This window comes from Amblyraja radiata, chromosome 4, assembly GCF_010909765.2.
Source record: "Amblyraja radiata isolate CabotCenter1 chromosome 4, sAmbRad1.1.pri, whole genome shotgun sequence".
NCBI lineage: Eukaryota > Metazoa > Chordata > Chondrichthyes > Rajiformes > Rajidae > Amblyraja > Amblyraja radiata.
Genome location: NC_045959.1, coordinates 57,492,483 through 57,514,339, shown reverse-complemented (window position 1 = coordinate 57,514,339; position 21,857 = coordinate 57,492,483). Strand labels below are relative to the sequence as shown.

The 21,857-nt window shown below is 48.1% G+C and overlaps 1 protein-coding gene across 3 annotated transcripts in view; it reads right to left on the bottom strand.

Annotated features, from left to right (window-relative positions):
* Window positions 1–275: 275 nt before the first annotated feature.
* The window catches only part of znf521 (zinc finger protein 521), a 306,599-nt gene continuing 285,017 nt past the window's right edge, over window positions 276–21,857 (bottom strand). For all 3 annotated transcript variants that reach the window (XM_033019505.1, XM_033019507.1, XM_033019508.1), the window contains one exon: window positions 276–987. In XM_033019505.1, the coding sequence (XP_032875396.1) occupies window positions 958–987 (30 nt within the window). In that variant the 3' untranslated portion in view covers window positions 276–957. The remainder of the gene's footprint in view (window positions 988–21,857) is intronic.

Sequence of the window (21,857 nt, the reverse complement as noted above, 5' to 3'; positions counted from 1 at the left end):
CATTACTCCTCGGCAGCCTCTACTACAAACTCTTCACATGCTTCCTGCAACCAGAACTGCACGCAATACTCCAAATGCAATCCCACCCAAGTTCTAATCCATGTCTGAAGAAGGTTCCTGACCAGAAATGTCACATATCCTCTTTTTCTCCAGAGATGCTGCCTGACCGGCTGAGTTACTCCAGCACTGTGTGTCATGTCCTGTAAAGCTGCATCATGACTTCCTGACCCTTATACCCAATGCCCCGCACAATGAAGGCAGGCATACAAGAAAGATTTATTGATGCAAGTGTTTATTTCTTAATATGAACACAGTAATTCCAGTAAAATCCAGGTTGAGACAGCAGAATAAACATGAAGAACAGGTATGGTTAAGTATCATTTAATTGACTGGAAAGTTGGTCGTACAGAATTCTGCCGGAGGAAGTTTAAACGGAAGAATTTCCTGGTGGTTCCTCGTTGGGGGAGAGTGATGCTCTTTATACATTATATTCATCATGAGGGGGCTATGTATCTGTCACAGCGGAAAAGACCACGGTCACAGTTCATGGTTCTTGAGGGGAAACCAGTTTCAGGCTGGCACGGAGGTGGGGTCAGTAAGATAATGCATGTGTAACACTTTGTACATACTATATATATAGTACATATCTCCACACACGCACACTCACGCACGCACACATGCCCACGCACAAGCGTACACACACGCACACGCGCACACACACACACACACCCACACACACACACACACACACAAAGTCTGTGTGTTAGTTTAAACGACATGGAAAAAAAAATCAATATTTGGACGGGTCGAATGCGCGTCTATTTTATATTATAATACAATTCTCTTTCTCCGCTCTCCAAAAAATGTCCGTCTTTGAAATCTGCCTCCGAAAAGGGACGAGGAAGTTGTCCATTGTCGATAATGAATCTTCCCGGAACGTGGCGCCGTGTCATGTTATTAGCTGCTGTGTTGCGTCATCGTATGATTCTGCAACCAGAGGAGAAGTGAGGATTAAACATTGTCCACAATACAATACCACAGACCCGGGTAGAGCCATTGCCTCGTAGTGCCACAGACCCGGGTTCCATCCTGACTCCGGGTGCTGTCTATGTGGAGTTTGCACATTCTCCCCTTGACCGCGTGGGTTTCCTCTGGGTGCTCCGGCTTCCTCCCACAGCCCAAAGACGTGCCTGTGCTGGTTTGCAGGTTAATTGGCCCTCTGAAAATTGTCCCTAGTGTGTAGGGAGTGGATGAGAAAGTGGGACAACAGAGAACCCGTGTGAATGGGTGATCGATGGTCGCTCTAGTGCCTGGTTCCATGCTCCATCTCTAAAACTAAAAGTAAAACTAAGAACAGGCCCTTCGGCCCACAATGTCCGTACCAAACATGATGCCAAGTTAAAGTAACCTCCTCTGCTCCATATCCCTCCATTCCCTGCAGATCCATGTGCCTGTCTAAAAGCCTCTTAAACACCACTATCGTATCTGCCTCCTCCGCCACCACCCCTGGCAGTGCGTTCCAGGCCCTCACCACAGTCTGTGTAAAAAAACTGATTCTGTCTACCTCTCGTGCCCGTCTTTTCATATAATTAGGAGCAGAATTAGGCCATTTAGCCCATCAAGTCTATTCTGCCATTCAATCATGGCTGATCTATCTTTCCCTCTCAACCCCATTCTCCTGCCTTCTCCACATAACCCCTGACAACCGACTTAATCAAGAATCTGTCAATCTCCACCTCTAACCCTCTTTTCCCAGATTTGCAGAATCAAGAGCCAGAGGACACAGGTTTAAGGTGAGAGGGAAAAGATTTAATAGGAACCTGAGGGACAACCTTTCCAGAGGGCAGTGGTTGTACAGAACCAGATGCTGGAGGAGGTAGTTGAGGCAGGGACTATCACATTTAATAGGCACTTGGACAGGTATATGGATAGGAAAGAAAGGTTTAGAGGGATACGGCCAAACCCTGGCTAGTGGGACTAGTGTAGATAAGACATCTTGGTCAGTGTGGGCAAGTTGGGCCAAGGGGCTTGTTTCCACGCTGTATGACTCTATCACACGCAGGCAGCCCAGAGGTCCTGTTTTAACTTTTATTTAATACAAATTACATCTGCCGTCTCCAGATTATATCTGGCCAATATTCTGGATAACTTGCTGGCCCACTATTCAAACAATGAGTTCATTATTTAACTGTAAAATATTTTACAAGGTTCAAAATATAACCGTAAATAGCCAACTTAAGCACGACAGCTCGTAATCCCCACTTAACCCTTGGCAGCCGGGTGGGTAATAGAGCATTGAACAGTCATTCTGTGTCTGCCCACAGTAAAAGCACACGATGTGTGGGAAGGAACTGCAGATGCTGGTTTACACCGAAGATAGGCACAAAATGCTGGAGCAACTCAACGGGTCAGGCAGCATCTCTGGAGCAAAGGAATAGGCGATGTTTTGGATCGAGACCCTTCTTCAGACTGAGAGTCAGGGGAGAGGAAAACTGGAGGTATGAAAAGGTTCAGAACAAATCAGAACCGGCACCAATAGCCAAGGAAATATCAAATGCATATAAATGCATGTACATATACCTATCTACAAGTCTTTTAAACACCTCTACCGCATCTGCCTCCACCACCATCCGTGGCAGCATGTTCCAGGTCTCCACTGTGTAAAAAAACGTCAACCGCATCTCCATTAAATGTTTCCCCTCTCACCTTCAAGCTATGCCCCCTCTGCTTTCACATTTCCATCCTCTGACTCTCTATCCTAGCTCATTGGAGACCTTTTACGATATGTAATCGAACGTTAAAGTCAGGTCGGGGGGAGTTCCGCCCGCCACGGGTTCCATGTAATCCCGTGCTACCTGCACCAGCGTCGGATAGTCGGCGACTAAACCGTCTCCCCCCACCTGGTTTGCCAGGTGAGGAGGGGGCTGTGGACCCCCAGCAGGACCAAAAAACAAGACCTGTCAAAGGGCAGATGAGCTTCTGGCGAGCCAACAGCCATCCACACTTTAGTAGGAGTTGCGATCACTGTCGTACGTAGCATTGTAAGGAATGATGATGAAGCACACACACCAAAATCCTATACTTCCAGCGGCGGGAGTCTGCAGCAACTGGAGGACAGAGATGTGTGGTGTTTCCGTCACCGTTCCCGTTGGAAACCAGCACCACTGCATCGCTGATATTTTTAACGATGATGAATTTATCAGATCCTTTATTCTTGATCTGTACATTGCGAACGCCTTGATTGTAATCATGTATAGTCCTTTCATTAGGTACACAAAATTGCTGGGGAAACTCAGCGGGTGCAGCAGCATCTATGGAGCGAAGGAAATAGGCGACGTTTCGGGCCGAAACCCTTCTTCAGACTTTCATTGACAGGTTAGCACGCAACAAAGAGCTTTTCCCTGTACCTCGGTACACGTGATAACAAACTAAACTGAACTAAACTAAATTGAAGTAAACAAAACTAAACTGAGCTATACTGATCTAAGTTAAACTAAGCTGAACTAACCTAAACAAACAGTAGTGGGGGAACACCTTCACCAGAGGACTCCAGCAAATCAAGGCAGCACACCAGCACTAGCTTCTCAAGGGGCACTTAGGGATGGGCAATAAAAGCTGGCGCTGCCAACAAGGGCCAGATGGTGAAAATAAATAAAAGATCCAGACAAACTGTTGCCCTGAGGCCGTTTTCGTGATGGGATTTCTGGAATCTGGCTTCAGAAATCTGGTCACAGAGTCATACAGCGTGGAAACAGGCCCCTCGGCCCAACTTGCCCACACCGACCAACCTGTCCCATCTACACTAGTCCCATCTGCCTGCGTTTGGCCCATATCCCTCTAAACCTGTCTTATACATGTGCCTGTCTAAATGTTTTTTAAAGGGTGACGGGGGTTATGGGGAGAAGGCACGAGAATGGGGTTGAGAGAGAAAGATAGATCAATCATGATTGTATAGCAGAGTAGATATGATGGGCCAACTGGCCTAATTCTGCTCCTATCACTTATGAACATATGAGACATTGTTCCTCAGTTATTTCCTCCAACAGAATGTTCTATATACCTACCACCATTTGTGTGAAAATCTTGCCGCTCAGGTTTCTATTAAATCTTCCCCCCCTCACCTTAACCCCATGGCTCTTGATTTCCGTACCCTGTGGGTAAAAGACTCTGCATTCACCCTATCTATTCCCATCATGATCCCTGCTGGCCGCTCGTTCCAAACACCCACCAATTACTAAGGGAAAAAGTTGTCCCTCAGATTCATATTAAATCTTTCCTCCCTCACCTTAGACCTATGTCCTCCGATCAGCCATGATCACAATGAATGGCGGTGCTGGCTCGAAGGGCCGAATGGCCTCCTCCTGCACCTATTTTCTATGTTTCTATTTTCTATGATTACCACCCTACTCTGTGTAAAAGACTCTGTATCTAACTTATCTATGGTTAATGGAGTTTAATGCAGATACTGTAAGTGCAAGGTATTGCATTTTGGGAAGTCAAAGTTTTACAGTGAATGTCAGGGCCCTGGGGGAGTGTTGTAGAGCAGAGGGATATAGCAGTGCAGGTATATAGTTCCTTGAAAGTGACATCACTTAGATAGGGAGTGTTGTGGAGCAGGGGGATCTAGGATTGTAGGTACATAGTTTCTGAAAGTTTCACAGCTAGATAGGGTGGTCAAGAAAACATTTGTTACGTTGGCCTTCATCAGTCGGGGTATTTAGTACCGAAGTGTGGACGTGATGTTGCAGTTGTACAAGATGCTGGGGAGGCCACATTTGGCGTACTGTGTCTAAGTCTACGCACATACATGTATGCATGTGTGCGAGTGAGGCAAAACGTTGAAAGACAATGCTGTTGAATATGTGGCTGAAGGAGATGGTGCAGGGGGAAAGACTTCAGATTCATGAACCATTGGCATCTCTCCCAGGGCAGGAGTGACCTGTAGAAGAGGCAGAGACGGCTACATCTGAACTGGAGGGGGACCAGAATCCTTGCAGGAAGCTCATACTAGAGAGGATTTACACTAAAGAGACAGGGGAGTGGCAACCAGAGTAGTAGCTCCGAATTTGGGAGGCGTAATAGGAAGACAGAAGTTAGGACAAGTAAATCTCAAATAAAGGTAGTCATTGAGTGATACAGCGTGGAAACAGGCCCTTCAGCCCAACATGCCCCATCTACACTAGTCCCACCTGCCTATGTTTGGCCCATATCCCTCTAAACCTATCCTATCCATGTACCTAACACAAACCTGCCTCAACTACCTTTTTTATAGTACCTTTTTCACGCAAAGGGTGGTGGGTATATTTTACGAGCTGCCGGGGGAGATGGTTGAGGCTGAACCTATCACATTTCGGCAGGTACAAGGATAGGACAGGTTTAGAGGGATATGGACTGGTTAGCGGTAGACATGACAATAGACTAAACTAAGGTGGGATTTACACAAAATGCTGGAGTAACTCAGGCAGGCAACATCTCTTGAGAAAAGGAATGGGTGATGTTTCGGGTCGAGACGTTTCTTTAGACAATCTGACCCAAAACGTCACCTATTCCTTTTCTCCAGAGAAGCAGCCTGACCTTGTGAGTTAGTCCAGCATGTTGTGGCCACGTCACTTCAGTGTAAACCAGCATCTGCAATTCCTTCTTAAACTAAACTAAGATAGATTTACTTGTATTTGGAAGAGAATGGGTTAATTCGGGACAGTCAGCATGGCATTGTACAAGGCAGGTCATGTCTTACTAACTCGATTGATTTTGTGAAGGAATTATGAAGGTGATTGATGAGGTTGGATTGTGGATGTTGTCTATATGGACTTTGGTAAGGCATTTGACAAGGTCCCTCATGGTAGGCTGCTGCAGAAGATTAAGATGCATGGAATCCATGGTGTGCTGGTAGTTGGATTCGGAACCGGATTACCCGGATAGAAGACAGAAGGAGGAAGGAGGTTATTCTGGATGGAGGTCTGTGACCAGTAGTGTTCTGCAGGGATCATTGCTGAGACCTCTGTTCTTTGCGATATACATAAATGACGGATGAACATGTAGATGTGTTGATTAGTAAAATCATTGTGGAGTTGCGGACTGTGATGAAGTTTGTCACAGGATACAGAATGGTATAAATCAGCTACAGAAATAGACAGTGCACTGGCACATGAGTTTAGTTTAGAGATACAGCACAAAAGCAGGCTCTTCGGCCCACCAAGTCCACGCCGACCCGTACTCAATCACCCCGTACACTAGCACTATCCTACTCAATTTTACAACTTTCCAAAGCCAATTAACCTACAAACCTGTACGTTTTCGGAGTGTGGGAGGAAACCGGAGCACCCGGGGAAAACCCCACGTTTACAGGAAGAACGTACAAACTCCGTACAGACAGCACTCATGGTCAGGGTGGAGCCCGTGTCCCTAGCGCAGTGAGGCAGCAACACTACCGCTGCGCCACTGTGCCGCCTTAGTTTAATCCGAGCAAGTGTGTGGTGTTGATCATCGGCAGATTGAGTGTAAGGGGGAAAGTATACAGTTAATGGCTTCGACCCCTAATAACATTGATGTACAGGGGGATGTCAGAGTCCATCAAACAGGTCCCCGGAAGTGGCAATGCAGGTACATAGTGTGGTAGAGGTGGCATGTTGTATGCTTGCCATCATCGTTCAGGGCATTGAGTACGTATCAGGGTGTCGTGTTGCAGCTTAATCAAGCTTTGGTTACGCTGCATTTGGAGGACTGCGTGCAGTTCTGGTCACCCCATTACAGGAAGGATGTGGAGGCTTTGGGGAGGATGCAGAAGTGGTTTAACTACAGGGGGGAGGTTGCACAGACTGGGATTGTTTTCTCTAGAGCATTGGAGGCTGAGGGAGAGCTGATAGAAGTTTAGAACCGGCATAGACAGGGTAGACATTCAGAACCATTCTTGCATAACAGCAATGTTAAAGACACGAGGGCAAAGCTTTAAGGTCAGAGAGGACAAGTTTAAAAGAGATGTACGGGGACAGTTTTTACACAGTGGGTGGTGGGAACCTGGAACGCGCTGCCAGGGGTAGTGGTGGAGGCAGATATGATAGTGGTGGTTAAGGGGCTTTTAAATAGGCATGTGGATATGCAGGGAATGGAGGGATATGGGTCACGTGCAGGCAGAGGAGATTAGTTTATGGACATCATCTTCAGCTCAGACATTGTTGGCCAATGGTTCTGTTCCTGTGCCGTACTATGTCAATGTTGTCTGTAGGTATGTGAGTGTGCATCTGTCTGTCTGTCTTGTCGATAGTGTGTATGTGTGAGTCTACAGCATAGTTTGATTGTGTGTGTGTATTTGAGTGTGTGTGTGTATTTGAGTGTGTGTGTGTATTTGAGTGTGTGTGTGTATGTGTGTGAGCAAATGTGTGTGAGCCCGTGAGCGTGTGTATGTGTGTGTGTGCATGTTTGTGTATGTGTATGTGAGTGTGTGTGTATGTGTGCGTATGTGTGTGAGCAAGTGTGTGTGAGCCCATGTGTGTGTGTGTGAGCAAGTGTGTGTGTGTGAGTGTGTGTGTGAGAGTGTAAGCAAGTGTGTGTGTGAGTGTGTGTGAGGGTGTGTGTGAGCGTGTGTGAGCCCGTGTGTGTGCAAGTGTGTGTGAGCCCGTGTGTGTGTGTGTGAGTGTATGAGTGTGTGTGTGAGTGTGTGTGTGAGTGTATGAGTGTGTGTGTGAGTGTGTGGGTGAGGGTGTGTGTGAGTGTGAGGGTGTGTGTGAGTGTGTGAGCATGTGTGTGAGGGTGTGTGTGAGCGTGTGTGTGAGGGTGTGTGTGTGTGTGAGCCCGTGTGTGTGAGAGTGTGTGTGTGAGCGTGTGTGTGTGTGTGTGTGTGTGTGTGAGCCCGTGTGTGTGTGTGTGAGTGTGTGTGTGTGTGTGTGTGAGCGTGAGTGTGTGTGTGAGCGTGTGTGTGTGTGTGTGTGTGTGTGTGAGCCCGTGTGTGTGTGTGTGAGTGTGTGTGTGTGTGTGTGTGTGTGAGCGTGTGTGTGTGTGTGTGTGTGTCTGTGAGGGTGTGTGTGAGGGTGTGTGTGGTGTGTGGTGTGTGTGTGAGCGTGTGTGTGTGTGTGTGAGCCCGTGTGTGTGTGTGTGAGTGTGTGTGTGAGTGTGAGCACCAGCACACACAGGGCCATCTGAAAGCAGACTCTCACAATGCCTGCAAGTTTCCGTGTGTTATCTTTAGCCCGGCAGCAAAAGGAAAAAGCTTCTTTAAATGTGTCTGCCCGTCTCCCCGAGGCGTGGAGCGATATCCCTGTAGTGGGCAATGGAAGGACAGAAGCGCTAGCCTTATTAATGAATGTGGACTATTATGAGACTGCCTGACTCCTGCTATGCTCCCTGAAGCATATTCTGTACGTGACTAAGAATGCCAGAATATTGACATAAAGCAAGCTCGGCTCCTCTAAGGAGAATTACTCCTTGGATGTAATGTAGGCTCATAACAGCTATTAGAGTACTAAATAAACTCCTCTGGGTATACTGCTGACATATACTGTATTCTCTCTTTCTCCACACATTAGGGGAACTTCCGTCTAAAGGTATTCTCAAGGACAGCATTCAAAGGACTTTAGCTGGAAGCCAACATGAGTGGGATCGCTGTCAGTCTTTGGTACATTGCAGTAAGTCTCTGGTTTCCAATCAATGCCACTAGATCGGCAGCGAGGTTTATTTTATTTCCCGATTTCAGCTCGCTGGAGCTGCTCAATTAGCATGCCAATTAACAATCACTCTGCCAGAGGAAAGGGGAAGAGTATTAGATGGGAAAGGTGGGGAGGAGACAAAATAAATCAGGAGCATTAACATCCTGCAGACCGGCTCTCCGGAACGGCAGACGGCTAAACGCAGCAACCCGCCGCAAACAGGCAGGAAATAAAAAGGCACAAAGTGCCGGAGTAACTCAGCGGGTCAGGCAGCGTCTCAGCAAAACATGGATAGATGACTGTGTAGGGAGGAACGGCAGATGCTGGTTTGAACTGAAGACAGGCACAAAAAGCTGGGGTAACTCAGCGGGTCAGAAAGGAATAGGCGACGTTTCAGGTCGAGACCCTTCTTCAGACTGAAGAAGGGTGTCGACCCAGAACGTCATCTATTCCTTTTCTTCAGAGATGCTACCTGACCCGCTGAGTTACCCCAGCTTTTTATGTCTGTCCATGGATAGATGACTATTTGGATCAGGACCCTGATTGTGGTAGAGGGGAAAAAGCTGGAAAAGACAAGTGGGAGTGCGACAATGCCTAGCAAGTGATGGGGTGGAAACAAGGAACTGCAGTTGCAGGTTTACAAATAAAAGACTTAAAGTGCTGGAGTAACTCAGCAGGTCATGGAGTTATAGATTAATACTGCGTGGAATCAGGCTCTTCAGCCCAGCTTGCCCACGCTGACCAACATACCCCACCTACACCAGTCCCACCTCCCTGCGTTTGGCCCATATCCCTCTAAGCCAGTCCTACCCATGTACCATGGAAAAGACAGGTGGGGGCAGGACAAAGTGATGGAAACAAGGAACCGCAGATGCTGTTTTACTAAAAAAAAAGACTAAAAGTGCAGGAGTAACTTACAGCATCTTTGGGGAACAATTACATGTGACGTTTCGGGTCGGGATCCTTCTTATTGTAGGGGGGAGAAAGCAGGAAATTAGAGGTGGGGGTGTGATAAAGCCTGGGGAGTGATAGGTGGATACAGTTAAGGGGGTGGAGTGATGGGCAGATGGGAGGACAAAGGCTAGTGATGAAAAGAAGAGAAAAGGTTGTGAGATAAGGAGACAAGAGATGCGAGATTTGGAGTCAGAGGAAGGAATACAGGTGGAAAGGGATGGGGAAACGGAAAAGAGCTGGTCTTGGTTGGTTATCTTGTACGGTATATTGAGTTGGGCATCGTTAAACTAACCAACAACAATACTTTCCCTTTTCCCTGCCTCCTTCCATCTATATCCTTTCCTCTGGCTTCACATTTCATGCTCCTTCTCTTCTTACCTCACGGCCTTTTCTCACCTTCCCCTCCCTGGTCTTTGTCTACCCATCTGCCAATCAAAACTTCCTCACTTGTATCCACCTATCATTCGCCAGGCTTTGTCCCATCCCCGCGTCTCCATCAACATTCTCACCCCGACTGCAATCGGTTCGAAGACGGGTCCCGACCCGAAATGTCACCTATCCATGTTCTCCAGAGATGCTGCCCGACCCGCTGAGTTACTCCAGCACTTTGCCTCTCTTTTTTTAGCACTCCAGCACTGCCAGTTCCTTGTGTCAGTGAATAGACAAACACTAGAGCTCTGTTTTCTTGGCCTATTGTCTCGTTTAGTTTAGTTTAGCTGAGAGACACAGCCTGGAAACAGCACCTTCAGCCACCAGATTTAAGAAAGGTCCCGGTCCACATCCCCCCAACGATGCTGCCTGACCTGCCAGGTCCTCCAGCAATTTGAATGATTGAAAGATACAGCATGGAAACAGACCCTTCGGCGCACAGAGTCCACGCCGACCCGTTGACGCTTGTTCTAAGTTTTCTCACTTTCTCATCCACTCCCTACACACTAGGGAGAATTAACCTACAAACCCGCACGTCTTTGGGATGCGGGAGGAAACCTGAGCACTCGGAGCAAGCTACACAGACAGCACCCGAGGTCAGGATCGAACCTGGGTCTCTGGCGCTGTGAGTCGGCAACTCTATCTGCTGAGCCACTGTGCCCCCCTTCGGAAGTCATCAGTCAGTTTTTTACTGAAAGGACATGTTAAGAGATATCAATAAAGATAGTGACTACACTCAGGTCCTAAATCCACCTCCTAAATCTTTTTACTGAAGTCTGAACAAGGGTCCCGTCCCCAAACTTCCAGAGATGCTCCAGAGTTACTCCAGCACTTTGTGTCTTCATACCCTGTCTGTCCTACTCGCCTCCTTGCAATCCTTGCCTCTTGTTCCGTCATTCTTGCCCCCTCCCCTCCCTGTATCCGTTTATTTCAGTAAAGGCCTTCGACAAGGTACCGCATGGTAGGCTGCTCTGGAAGGTTAGATTGCATGGGATCCAAGGAGAAATAGCTGAATGGAGAGCAAATTGGCTTCATGGAAGGAAGCAGAGAGGGATGGTGGAAGGTTGCTTCTCGGACTGGATGCCTGTGACTAGTGGTGTGCATCAGGGTTCGGTGCTGGGCCCGTTTCTGTTTGTCATCTATATAAATGATTTGGATGAGAACATACAGGGCAAGATTGCTGATGATACAAAAATGGGTGGTTCTGCAGATAGTGAAGATGGTTGTGAAAGATTGCACCAGGATCTTGATCGATTGGCCATGTGGGCTGAGGAATGATTGATGAAATTTAATACAGAGAAATGTGAGGTGTTGCATTTTGGGACGTCGAACAAGGGCAGGACCTACACGGTGAATGGTAGGCCTCTGGGTAGTGTTGTAGAGCAGAGGGATCTAGGAGTGCAGTTGCATGGTTCCTTGAAGGTGGAATCGCAGGTAGATAGTGTGGTCAAAAAGACATTTGGCAAATTGGCTTTCATCAGTCAAAGTATTGAGTGTAGAAGTTGGGAGGTCATATTGCAATTGTATAAGACGTAGGTGAGACTGCATTTAGGGTATTGCATTCAGTTCTGGGCACAGTGTTATAGGAAAGATATTGTCAATCTTGAAAGGGTTCAGAGAAGATTTACGAGGATGTTGCCAGGACAAGAGGGTGTGAGCTATAGAGAGAGGTTGAGTAGGCTGGGTCTCTATTCCAAGGAGCGCAGGAAGATAAGGGATGATCTTATAGAGGTGTATAAAGTCATGGGAGAAATAGATTGGGTAGATGATACAGAATCTCTTGCCTAGAGTAGCGGAACCGAGGACCAGAGGACATAGGTTCAAGGTGAAGGGGAAATAATTTAATAGGAATCTGAGGGGTAACTTTTTCACACAAAGGGTGGTGGGTGTATGGAACAAGCTGCCAGAGGAGGTAGTTGACGCTGGGACTATCCCAACGTTTAAGAAACAGTTAGACAGGTACATGGATAGGACAAGTTTGGAGGGATATGGACCAAACGCTGGCAGGTGGGACTAGTTTAGCAGGAACATGTTGGCCGGCGTGGGCAAGTTGGGCTGAAGGGCCTGTTTCCTGAATCACTCTATGACTCTATAAGAGCCATCATGAATGTGGAATTCTCTGCCATAGAAGGCAGTGGAGGCCAATTCACTGGATGTTTTCAAGAGAGAGTTAGATTTAGCTCTTAAGGCTAAAGGAATCAAGGGATATGGAGAAAAAGAAGAAACGGGGTACTGATTTTAGATGATCAGCCGTGATCATAATGAATGGCGGTGCTGGAGCGATGGGCCGAATGACCTACTCCTGCACCTAATTTTTTATGTTTCTAAGAAAGAGGAGGGACGTTGAGAGCTACCCGGCGAGGGAGAGAGGGGCGGCGAGATGGATGGGGGGACCGGGGGGGGGGGGGGGCTGGTTCACCGCTGTGATCAGAGGATAAACAGTTGGGTGAACCTTTTGTAACTTTGTCGGTGCCAGGAATGTGGCGGCACTTGTGTGCTGTCTACGTGAGGTCTGCTGTATGGTTTTGCCAGGCCGTATGCACAACAAAGCATTTCACTGTACCTCGCTACACCTGACAATAAAATACCACTGATGAATTAAACTCATTGAAGAGTCACGAGTCTTCACTTGTCAGATGTATTGCTAGGGACCATGACATTCTTACTTTAAGCAGCATAACAGGGCCATTCACACAACACACACATGAATATACGATAGAACATAAACCATTTCAGCACAGGAACAGGCCCTTCAGCCCACAATGTCCATGCCAACAAGATGCCAAGTTACTCTAATCTCCTGTGCCTGTACATGATCCATATCCCTCCATTCCCTGCGTATCCATGTACCTACTGTAAAGCCTCTGAAGCACCACCATTGTATACCACAGCACAACACAACTGCTCACTCTTCAACTGAATCAAGGAATGTTGCAACAACTCCAAGCAGGAGAGGGAAGTTCCAGACACAAGGAACTGCAGGTGTTGGTTTACAAAAAAAAAAGACACAAAGTGCTGGAGTAACTCTGTGGGTCAGGCAGCATCACTGGAGGACACGGATAGCTGATGTCTCGGTTCGGCACCCGTATTCAGACTGATTGTAGTTGGGGGTGGGGTGGGGGGGAGAAAGCTGGAAGTGTCCCTGTCCAAATGTTTTTTAAACAATGCCTCAAGTACTCCCTCTGGCAGCTCGTTCCATATACCTACCACCCTTTGTGTAAAAAAAGTTACCCGTCAGGTTCCTAGTAAATGCACCCCCCCCCCCCCCTCAATGTGAACCTCTGGTCCTTGGTTGACTCACTCAGTGAGAGTTTAGCTACCCTGCCCAAATCCATTAAGCAGTGATCTGGGTTAACACCGTGGGGTAGTGAACACACCCTGCCAATAAATATGTACACTGTGCTGGATGCTCTCAGCCATTGCCATTTCTGGGAGATAATGTGCAGCAGATAGAGAAATAAATCAGTGCGTGCAGGGCTTGGGATTACTGGGTGCGGAACAAACCTATTCTTCTTCAAGCGTTTGAGCAGCACTTTGCCTGTTTAAGAGGTCTGTGCACAGTAATGGGTGTTGTAGAAGTCATTAAAACTAATGGAGCCTGTTTTTCTGTTCTGTAATGTGAGTTTACAGTGCACCAGGGGGTTCCCGACGAGCAAATTTATGTAGTTTAATAGTCTTTACTGACATTAATCAACTAACTGTTTTGTGAGGTTCTTGCAGGAGTGTGCAGTAAAGCCTCTAGTGTTTGTATTGTTGTGATCACACAATCTCCCGACCATTGACATCCCCGAGAATATGTGCACCAATGCTGTAGACTGGTTGGAATGATGACATGCGCTTGTACCAATCGCTCAAAGGCTAAGCAGCAGTCAGTGGAGGAGAAGATCAAGAGATTTGGGTTCCAGGGTGTAGTTTTCACCAACAACTTGTCCTGGTCTGGCCATGCAGCAGCGGTAGAGTTGCTGCCTCATCGCACCAGTTCGATCCTGACTACAGGTGCTGTCTGTACGGAGTTTGCACGTTCTCCCTGTGACCCGCGTGGGTTTTTCCCGGATATGCTCCGGTTTCCTCCCACACACCAAAGACGTACAGGTTTGTAGTTCAGTAGTCTTCTGTAAAATTATAAAATGTCCCCAGTGTGTAGGATAGTGTTTGTGTGCGGGGATCGCTGGTCAGTGCAGACTCAGCGGGCCGAAGGGCCTGTTTCCGAGCTGTACCTCTCAACTAAACTAAAAAAACACACTGAAGGAAGGTCAAGGAAGGATGCCAATGCCTCTACTTCCTTACATTTTGCTTGAGCAGTTCACAACCGTGGTATGAACATTGATTTCTCTAATTTCAAATCAACCCTGTATTCCCTCTCTCTCTCCCCCTCTCCTCCACCCTAGTCGTCTTACAAGTCCCACTTTGCATTCCTGTAACCCCTTCGTTATCATCTCTTCCCCAGCCAACAATGGGCCATTGTGGGCTCCACGCTTCCATGGTCGTCTGTTGCTGGTCCTGCATTGTTCTGGCCTTTTCTTACCTCCAGTAACCTGCCCCTAATTTCAGTCTGAAGGCGGGTCCCGACCCAGAGCATCTCCCATTCTTTTTCTCCCGAGATGCTGCCTGACCCGCTGAGTTGCTCCAGCTCTGGATCTTGTTCACCACTGAAGCCTGCTTAGTATTTGAGCCGTTGGTACATGCAATCATGTCTATCCTCAACTTCCTCAGAAGGCTAAGGAAGTTCAGCAATACAATACAATACCTTTTATTTGTCACTTGAACCTCACATGAGGTTCAAACGAAATTTGGTTTCTGCAGCCATACTAGAAAAGAACCAAGACACACACCAACACAATTTACACAAACATCCATCACAGTGAGTCTCCTCCTCACTGTGATGGAAGGCAAAGTCTTGTCTCTCCCCTGCTCTCCATTCCTCTCCCGAAGTCGAGGTCAAAGGCCCCGGCGGGCGCTAGCAAGTCCGCGGCCACTCAAAGCCACGCCGGGCGATGTAAGGCCCTGCCCCGGGTCTTGATGTTGGAGCCCCCGGCGGGCACTAGCAAGTCCGCGGCAATTTAAAGCCGCGCCGAGCGATGTAAGGCCCCGCTCCAGGTCACTCTGAACTCCGCAATTCGAGCGGGAGAAGGCGCCGTTGCCGGTGCCCCGCAAAGCAGTCTCCCACCGGGGACCCGCGAGCTCCCGGCGTCACCATCCACCGGAGTCGGGTCGCAGCAGCGCGCCACCACAGCTCTCCACGCTCCGAAGCCGGCCAGCTCCACGATGGTAGGTCCGCAGCTCCACAGCTCCGCAGCTCCGCAGGCTCCGTGACTTGAGCCCCCAGGTCGTTCCGGTTGGAGGCCGCTCCACGGCGCTAGGCCCCAACGGCAAGGTCGGGTCTCCATGCAGGGAAGAGATTTAAAAGTTTCCCCCACCCACCCCCCACCCCCCACACATACACATTTAAAAACCCGCTACAAACTAAACCCTCAACGGGACAAAAAAATAAAAAATACACAGACAGACTGCAGAGGCCGCCGCAACGTCGGTCGCGCCGCCCACACCTGAAACACAAGGAACTGAAGATGCTGGAATCTTGCGTAAAACACAAAGTACTGGAGGAACTCAGTGTGTCAGGAAACATTCAGGTAGGGACACTTCTTCACTTTCGAAGGGTCCAGATCTGAAACCTCACCCATCCATGTTCTCCAGAAATGCTGCCTGACCCGCTGAGTTAATCCAGCTTTTAATTCAGTTTTCCGGAAATTCAGCAAGTCTCCAACAAATCCTACGTAATTCTACAGATGCCCCCGTAGAAAGCAACCTATCGGGATGCATCACAGCTTGGTTTGGGAACAGCTCTGCCCAAGACTGCAAGAAATAGCAGAGTTGTGGATGTAGCCCAGTCCATCACACAGACCAGACTCCCCACCATCGACTCCATCTACACTTCAAGCTGCCTCGGAAAAGCAGCCAACATAATCAAAGACTTGTCCCATCACAGTCATTCCTCCTTCTCCCCGCTCCCGTCCGGCAGGAGGTACAGAAGCTCGAAAGCGAGCACCACCAGGCTCAGGAACAGCTTCTTCCCCTCTGCTTTCAGGCTTCTGAACGGTCCTTCCATAAGCTAGGGCATTGTCCGATTCACCTCTACCCCATTGTGGGCATTGGACTTTGTCTCTGGAACTGATGCGCTACAATGCTGAGAACTATATTCTGCACTCTGTATCTTCCCCTTTGCTCTACCTATTGTAATTGCGTTTAACTTTATTGTATTTATGTATAGTAATTTATGTATAGTATTATCTGATCTGCTTGGATAGCATGCAAAACAAAGCTTTTTCACATTATCTTAATTCCCCTAGTTTGTGCATTTCCCCTCATGATTTTACACACCTCTATAAGATCAACGGCCTCCTGTGCTTCAATGATGAAAGATCTAGCCTTCCCAACTTCTCCCTAGAGCACAGACCCTTGAGTCCTGGCAACATCCTCGTAAATCTGTATCTTTTCCAGCTTCAAGTCACCCTTCCTATGGCAGGAGGACCACATCCCAACGATGTCCCCTTCCGTGCAAAGGAAGTGCAATTAAGGGTGCAGATCCCAATTTCCAATCCCCACCCACCTCAACACAACCTCACCAGTACATAGGTTTAAGGTGAGGGGGGAAAGATTTAAAAGGAACCCGAGGGGTAACTTTTTCACACAAAGGGTGGTAGCCATGAGCTGCCGGTGGAGGTAGTTGTGGCATTGAAGAAACATTTAGACAGGTACATGGATAGGACAGGTTTAGAGGGATATGGGCCAAACGCAGTTAGGTGGGACTAGTGTAGATGGGAAATGTTGCACGGTGTGGGCAAGTTGGGCCGAAGGGCCTGTTTCCACGCTGTATGACTCTATGACCCTGCGTCCTCTGATCCCATCAGTAGCCGAACATTTGTGCTTGGTCTGCCGAGGCTGACTAGATCTCCCAGTTGCTAATCATTTCAACTCCCCTTCCCATTCCCACACCAACCTCCCTGTCCTGGGCCTCCTCCACTGCCAGAATGAGGCCACACGCAAACTGAAGGAACAACTCCTCGTATTCCTCTTGGCTAGTTTACAACACAATAGTATGAACATCGAATTCTCCAATTGTAAGTACCTACAAACAACCTCCCCCCCCCCAAAGCTTCTCCCTTCCCTTTTTATCTCCACCCTCAGTGCGACACGGCTGTGCAGCTATAGAGTTGCTGTCTCACAGCGCCAGGGACAAGGGTTCGATCCTGACTATGGGTACTGTCTTTGCAGAGTTTGTACGCTCTCCCTATGGCCGTGTGCATTTTTCCGGGAGCTCCACTTTCCTCCCCCATTCCAAAGACACGCAGGCTTGTAGCTTAATTGGCTTTGGTAAAATTGTAAATAGTCCCTAGTCAAAAAAGTATAATTGAATCATAGTGTGTTGGATAGTGCTAGTGTACTATATGATCGCTGGTCGACGTAGATTTGGTGATCGAGGGAGCTGTTTCTGCGTTGTATCTCTGAATTAAACTAAATTAAAGCCAATTAACGTGCAAACCCGTGTGTCTTTGGGGTGTGGGAGGAAACCGGAGCACCCAGAGAAAACCCACGCGGTCACAGGGAGAACGTGCAAACTCCGTACAGACAACAACCGTAGTCAGAATTGAAAATTCTTAAGGGATTGGACAGGCTAGATGCAGGAAGATTGTTCCTGATGTTGGGGAAGTCCAGGACAAGGGGTCACAGCTTAAGGATGAGGGGGAAATCCTTTAGAACCGAGATGAGAAGAACTTTTTTCACACAGAGAGTGGTGAATCTCTGGAACTCTCTGCCACAGAAGGTAGTTGAGGCCAGTTCATTGGCTATATTTAAGAGGGAGTTAGATGTGGCCCTTGTGGCTAAAGGGATCAGGGGGTATGGAGAGAAGGCAGGTACGGGATACTGAGTTGGATGATCAGCCATGATCATATTGAATGGCGGTGCAGGCTCGAAGGGCCGAATGGCCTACTCCTGCAGCTATTGTCTATGTTTCTATGAACCCGTGTCTTTGGCACTGTACGGCAGCATCTCTAACCGCTGCGCCACCGTGCAGTTACTCCAGCACTTTGCATCTTTTGTTTTTCTAAACCATCCTCTGCAGTTCCTTGCTTCTCATCACTGGCTGACTGCTTTGTGGCCCCGATGTTTGAGAGGGTCAGTGTGGAGGAACATTACCCAGAGATAGCTGTGCACTTTGCTATCTAATTATCCCTGGGTCACTGCATTCCCGGATACGGGGGCAACATCTCAGCAGCAGCACGTCGGAGAAAGGGAGGAAAAAAAAAATCCGAAAGGAAAAAAAATAGCTGTGCGAGAGAAGTGAGTCAGGGAGGTCGACGGGGACAAGTATTTTCACAGTTAATTAATATGGGACTGAGAGGGTTGGTGTCAAAGACCTTCAGCAGCTCAGAAGTGACTGAGCGGTAAATGATAAGAGAAAGCTGCAGGGATTCATACCTGGGGTGAAAGATTCACAATAGCACGCCCAAGAGCCTAGCTGAAGCGAAAAAACCTCCAGCTGATTTCTTAGAGCAAAGCAAACTACTTTTGAATGGACAGGTCGGGGAAAAAGACCAAACAAAGAAATCTGGAGAAGGGACCCTCCTTATTATGTTAAGTGCAGATGCTGCTTTAAACGGACGACACACACAAAAATGCTGGAGTAACTCTGGGTGGCACAGTCCCCTCACAGGGCCAGAGACCCAAGTTTGATTCTGACTGCAGGTGCTGTCTGTAAGGAGTATGTACGTTCTCCCTGTGACCACGTGGGTTTTCTCTGGGTGCTCTGGTTTCTTCCCACACTCCAAAGACGTACAGGTTTGTAGGTTAATTGGCTTCGGTAAAAATTGTAAATCGTCCTCAGTGTGTGGGATAGTGCTTGTGTACGGGGGTCGCTGGTCGGCTAAAGAGCCTGTTTCAGCGCTGTATCTCTAAACTAAACTAAATTAAACTAAACTAAACTCAGCAGGTCAGCCAGCATCTCTGGAGAAAAGGAATAGGTGACGTTTCGGGTCGGAACCCTTCTTCAGTCTGTAGGGGTGACACCTGACCCGCTGAGTTACTCCAGCATTTTGTATCTATCTTAAGGACCCTTGTTAGTTTAGTTTAGTTTATATTGTAACATGTACTGAGGTGCAAGATTTGGTCTCCTAATCTGAGGAAAGACATTCTTGCCATAGAGGGAGTACAGAGAAGGTTCACCAGACTGATTCCTGGGATGTCAGGACTTTCATATGAAGAAAGAATGGATAGACTCGGCTTGTACTCACTAGAATTTAGAAGATTGAGGGGGGATCTTATAGAACCTTACAAAATTCTTAAGGGGTTGGACAGGCTAGATGCAGGAAGATTGTTCCCGATGTTGAGGAAGTCCAGAACAAGGGGTCACAGTTTAAGGATAAAGGGGAAATCTTTTAGGACCGAGATGAGAAATTTTTTTTTCACACAGAGAGTGGTGAATCTCTGGAATTCTCTGCCACAGAAGGTAGTTGTGGCCAGTTCATTGGCTATATTTAAGAGGGAGTTAGATGTGGCCCTTGTGGCTATAGGGATCAGGGGGTATGGAGAGAAGGCAGGTACAGGATACTGAGTTGGATGATCAGCCATGATCATATTGAATGGCGGTGCAGGCTCGAAGGGCCGAATGGCCTACTCCTGCACCTATTTTCTATGTTTCTATGTAAGATAAAGTCCATTTGATGAAAGTTCAAAGGTCTCCATTGAGGTAGATGGGAGCTTTTAGCTTACTTCAGATAAAGTCCAGTAAAGACCGATTAAAGATAGTCCAAGGATCTCCAATGTGGTCGAGAGTATTTCAAGAGTGCTCTCTAGTTGTTGGTTGGATGGTTCAGTTGCCTGTTGACCGCTGGGAAGAAACGGTCCCTGAATCTGGAGGTGTGCGTTTTCATGCTTCTGTACCTCTTGCCTGACGGGTAAAGGGAGAAGAGGGAGTGACCGGGGTGTGACTGGTCCTTGATTATGCTGGTGGCCTTGCCGAGGCAGCGTGAGGTGTGGAAGGGAGGTTGGTTTGTGTCATGGCCGGGGCTGAGTCCACAATTCTCTGACATTTACAGAGGGCACACTATTCCAGACTGATACCAGAAGCTATTGTTGACATGGGCTGGTTGGAATGGTGCCTGGGAAAGAATTGATGACAGAAGGAACTGTGGATTTTAATTTACTTGAGAGATACAGTGCAGAAACAGGTCCGTCGGCCCACCCAGTCCGAGTCAACCACCAATCACCCCGTACACTGGCACTCTCTATCCTACACACTAGGGACAATTTACAATCTTTGCCAAATCCAATTAACCTACAAACCTGTACATCTTTGGAGTGTGGAAGGAAACCGGAGCACTTGGAGAAAACCCACGCAGTTACAGGGAGAACGTACAAACTCCATGCAGTGAGCAGCTGTAGTCAGGATCAAAGCTGGGTGTCTGGGGCTGTAAGGCAGCAACTCTACCGCTGGTGAGGTTATTGAGTACAGAAGTTGGGACATTATTTTCCAGTTATAAAAGACAATGGTGAGGCCGCAATTGGAGTATTGTGTTCACTTTTGGTCACCCGCTGCAGGAAGGGTGTCGTTACGTTGGAAAGAGGGAAGATTCACGAGGATGTTGGCAGGGTTTGAGGGCCTGAGCTGTAGGGGGAGGTTGAGCAGGCCAATACTTTATCCCATGGAGTGCAGGAGGATGAGGGGTTGATCTTATGTATAAAAACATGAGGGGAATGAATAGTGAGCATTCTCTACCCAGTGTACAGAATCGTGAACCAGAGAACATAGGTTTAAGGTGAGAAGGGAAAGATTTCATAGGAACCTGAGGGGTAACTTTTTCACACAGATGGTCATAAGGTCGTGGTAGGAACAGAATTAGGCCATTCAGCCCATCAAGTCTCCCCCGCCATTCAATCATGACTGATCTATCTCTCCCTCCTAACCCCATCCCTTTGCCTTCTCCCCATAACCCCTGACACCCGTACCAATCGGATATCTATCAATCTGTGGCAAAAAATTCCACATGTTCACCACCCTCTGACTAAATAAATTCCTCCTCATCTCCTTCCTAAAGGAATGTCCGTTAATTCTGAGGCTGTGCCCTCTTGTCCAAGACTCTCCCACTAGTGGAAACATCGTCTCCACATCCATTCTATCTAGGTCTTTCACTATTCTGTAAGTTTCAATGAGGTCCCCCTCATCTTACTAAACACCAGCTGGTTTAGATCCACCAGAGATGGTGGAGGTGTATGGGTGTAGAGGAGGTAGCTGAGGCAGGTACAAAATAGGGATTTAAATGGATATGGGCCAAATAATTAGGGAGAGAGGGACAGAGAGAGAGGGAGGGGGAGAGGGAAGGGGGGAGAGAGGGAGGGGGAGAGAGGGAGGGGGAGAGGGAAGGGGAGAGAGGGAGGGGGAGAGGGAGGGGGAGAGGGAGGAGGTGAGGGAGGGGGAGAGAGAGGGGGAAAGAGAGAGAGAGAGAGAGAGAGAGAGAGAGAGTGAGAGAGAGAGAGAGGCAGTTGAGGGAGAAGGAAGGGGAGAGAGGGAGTGTGGGAGAGTGAGAGAGGAGGGGGAGAACGGGCGAGGGAGAGGGAAAATGGGAGAGGGCGAGAGAGAGGGGGAGGGAATGAGGGAGAGAGAGAGAGAGGGTGAAAGTGGGAGGGGGAGAGAGAGAGAGGAAGAGCGAGTGAGAGAGGGTGAGAGAGAGAAAGAGCGAGGGGGAGAGAGAGGGTGAGAGTGGGAGGGAGAGAAAGGGAGAGAAAGGGAGAGTGAAGGAGAGTGAGGTGAAGGCAACATGATCCGGCTTTACGCTG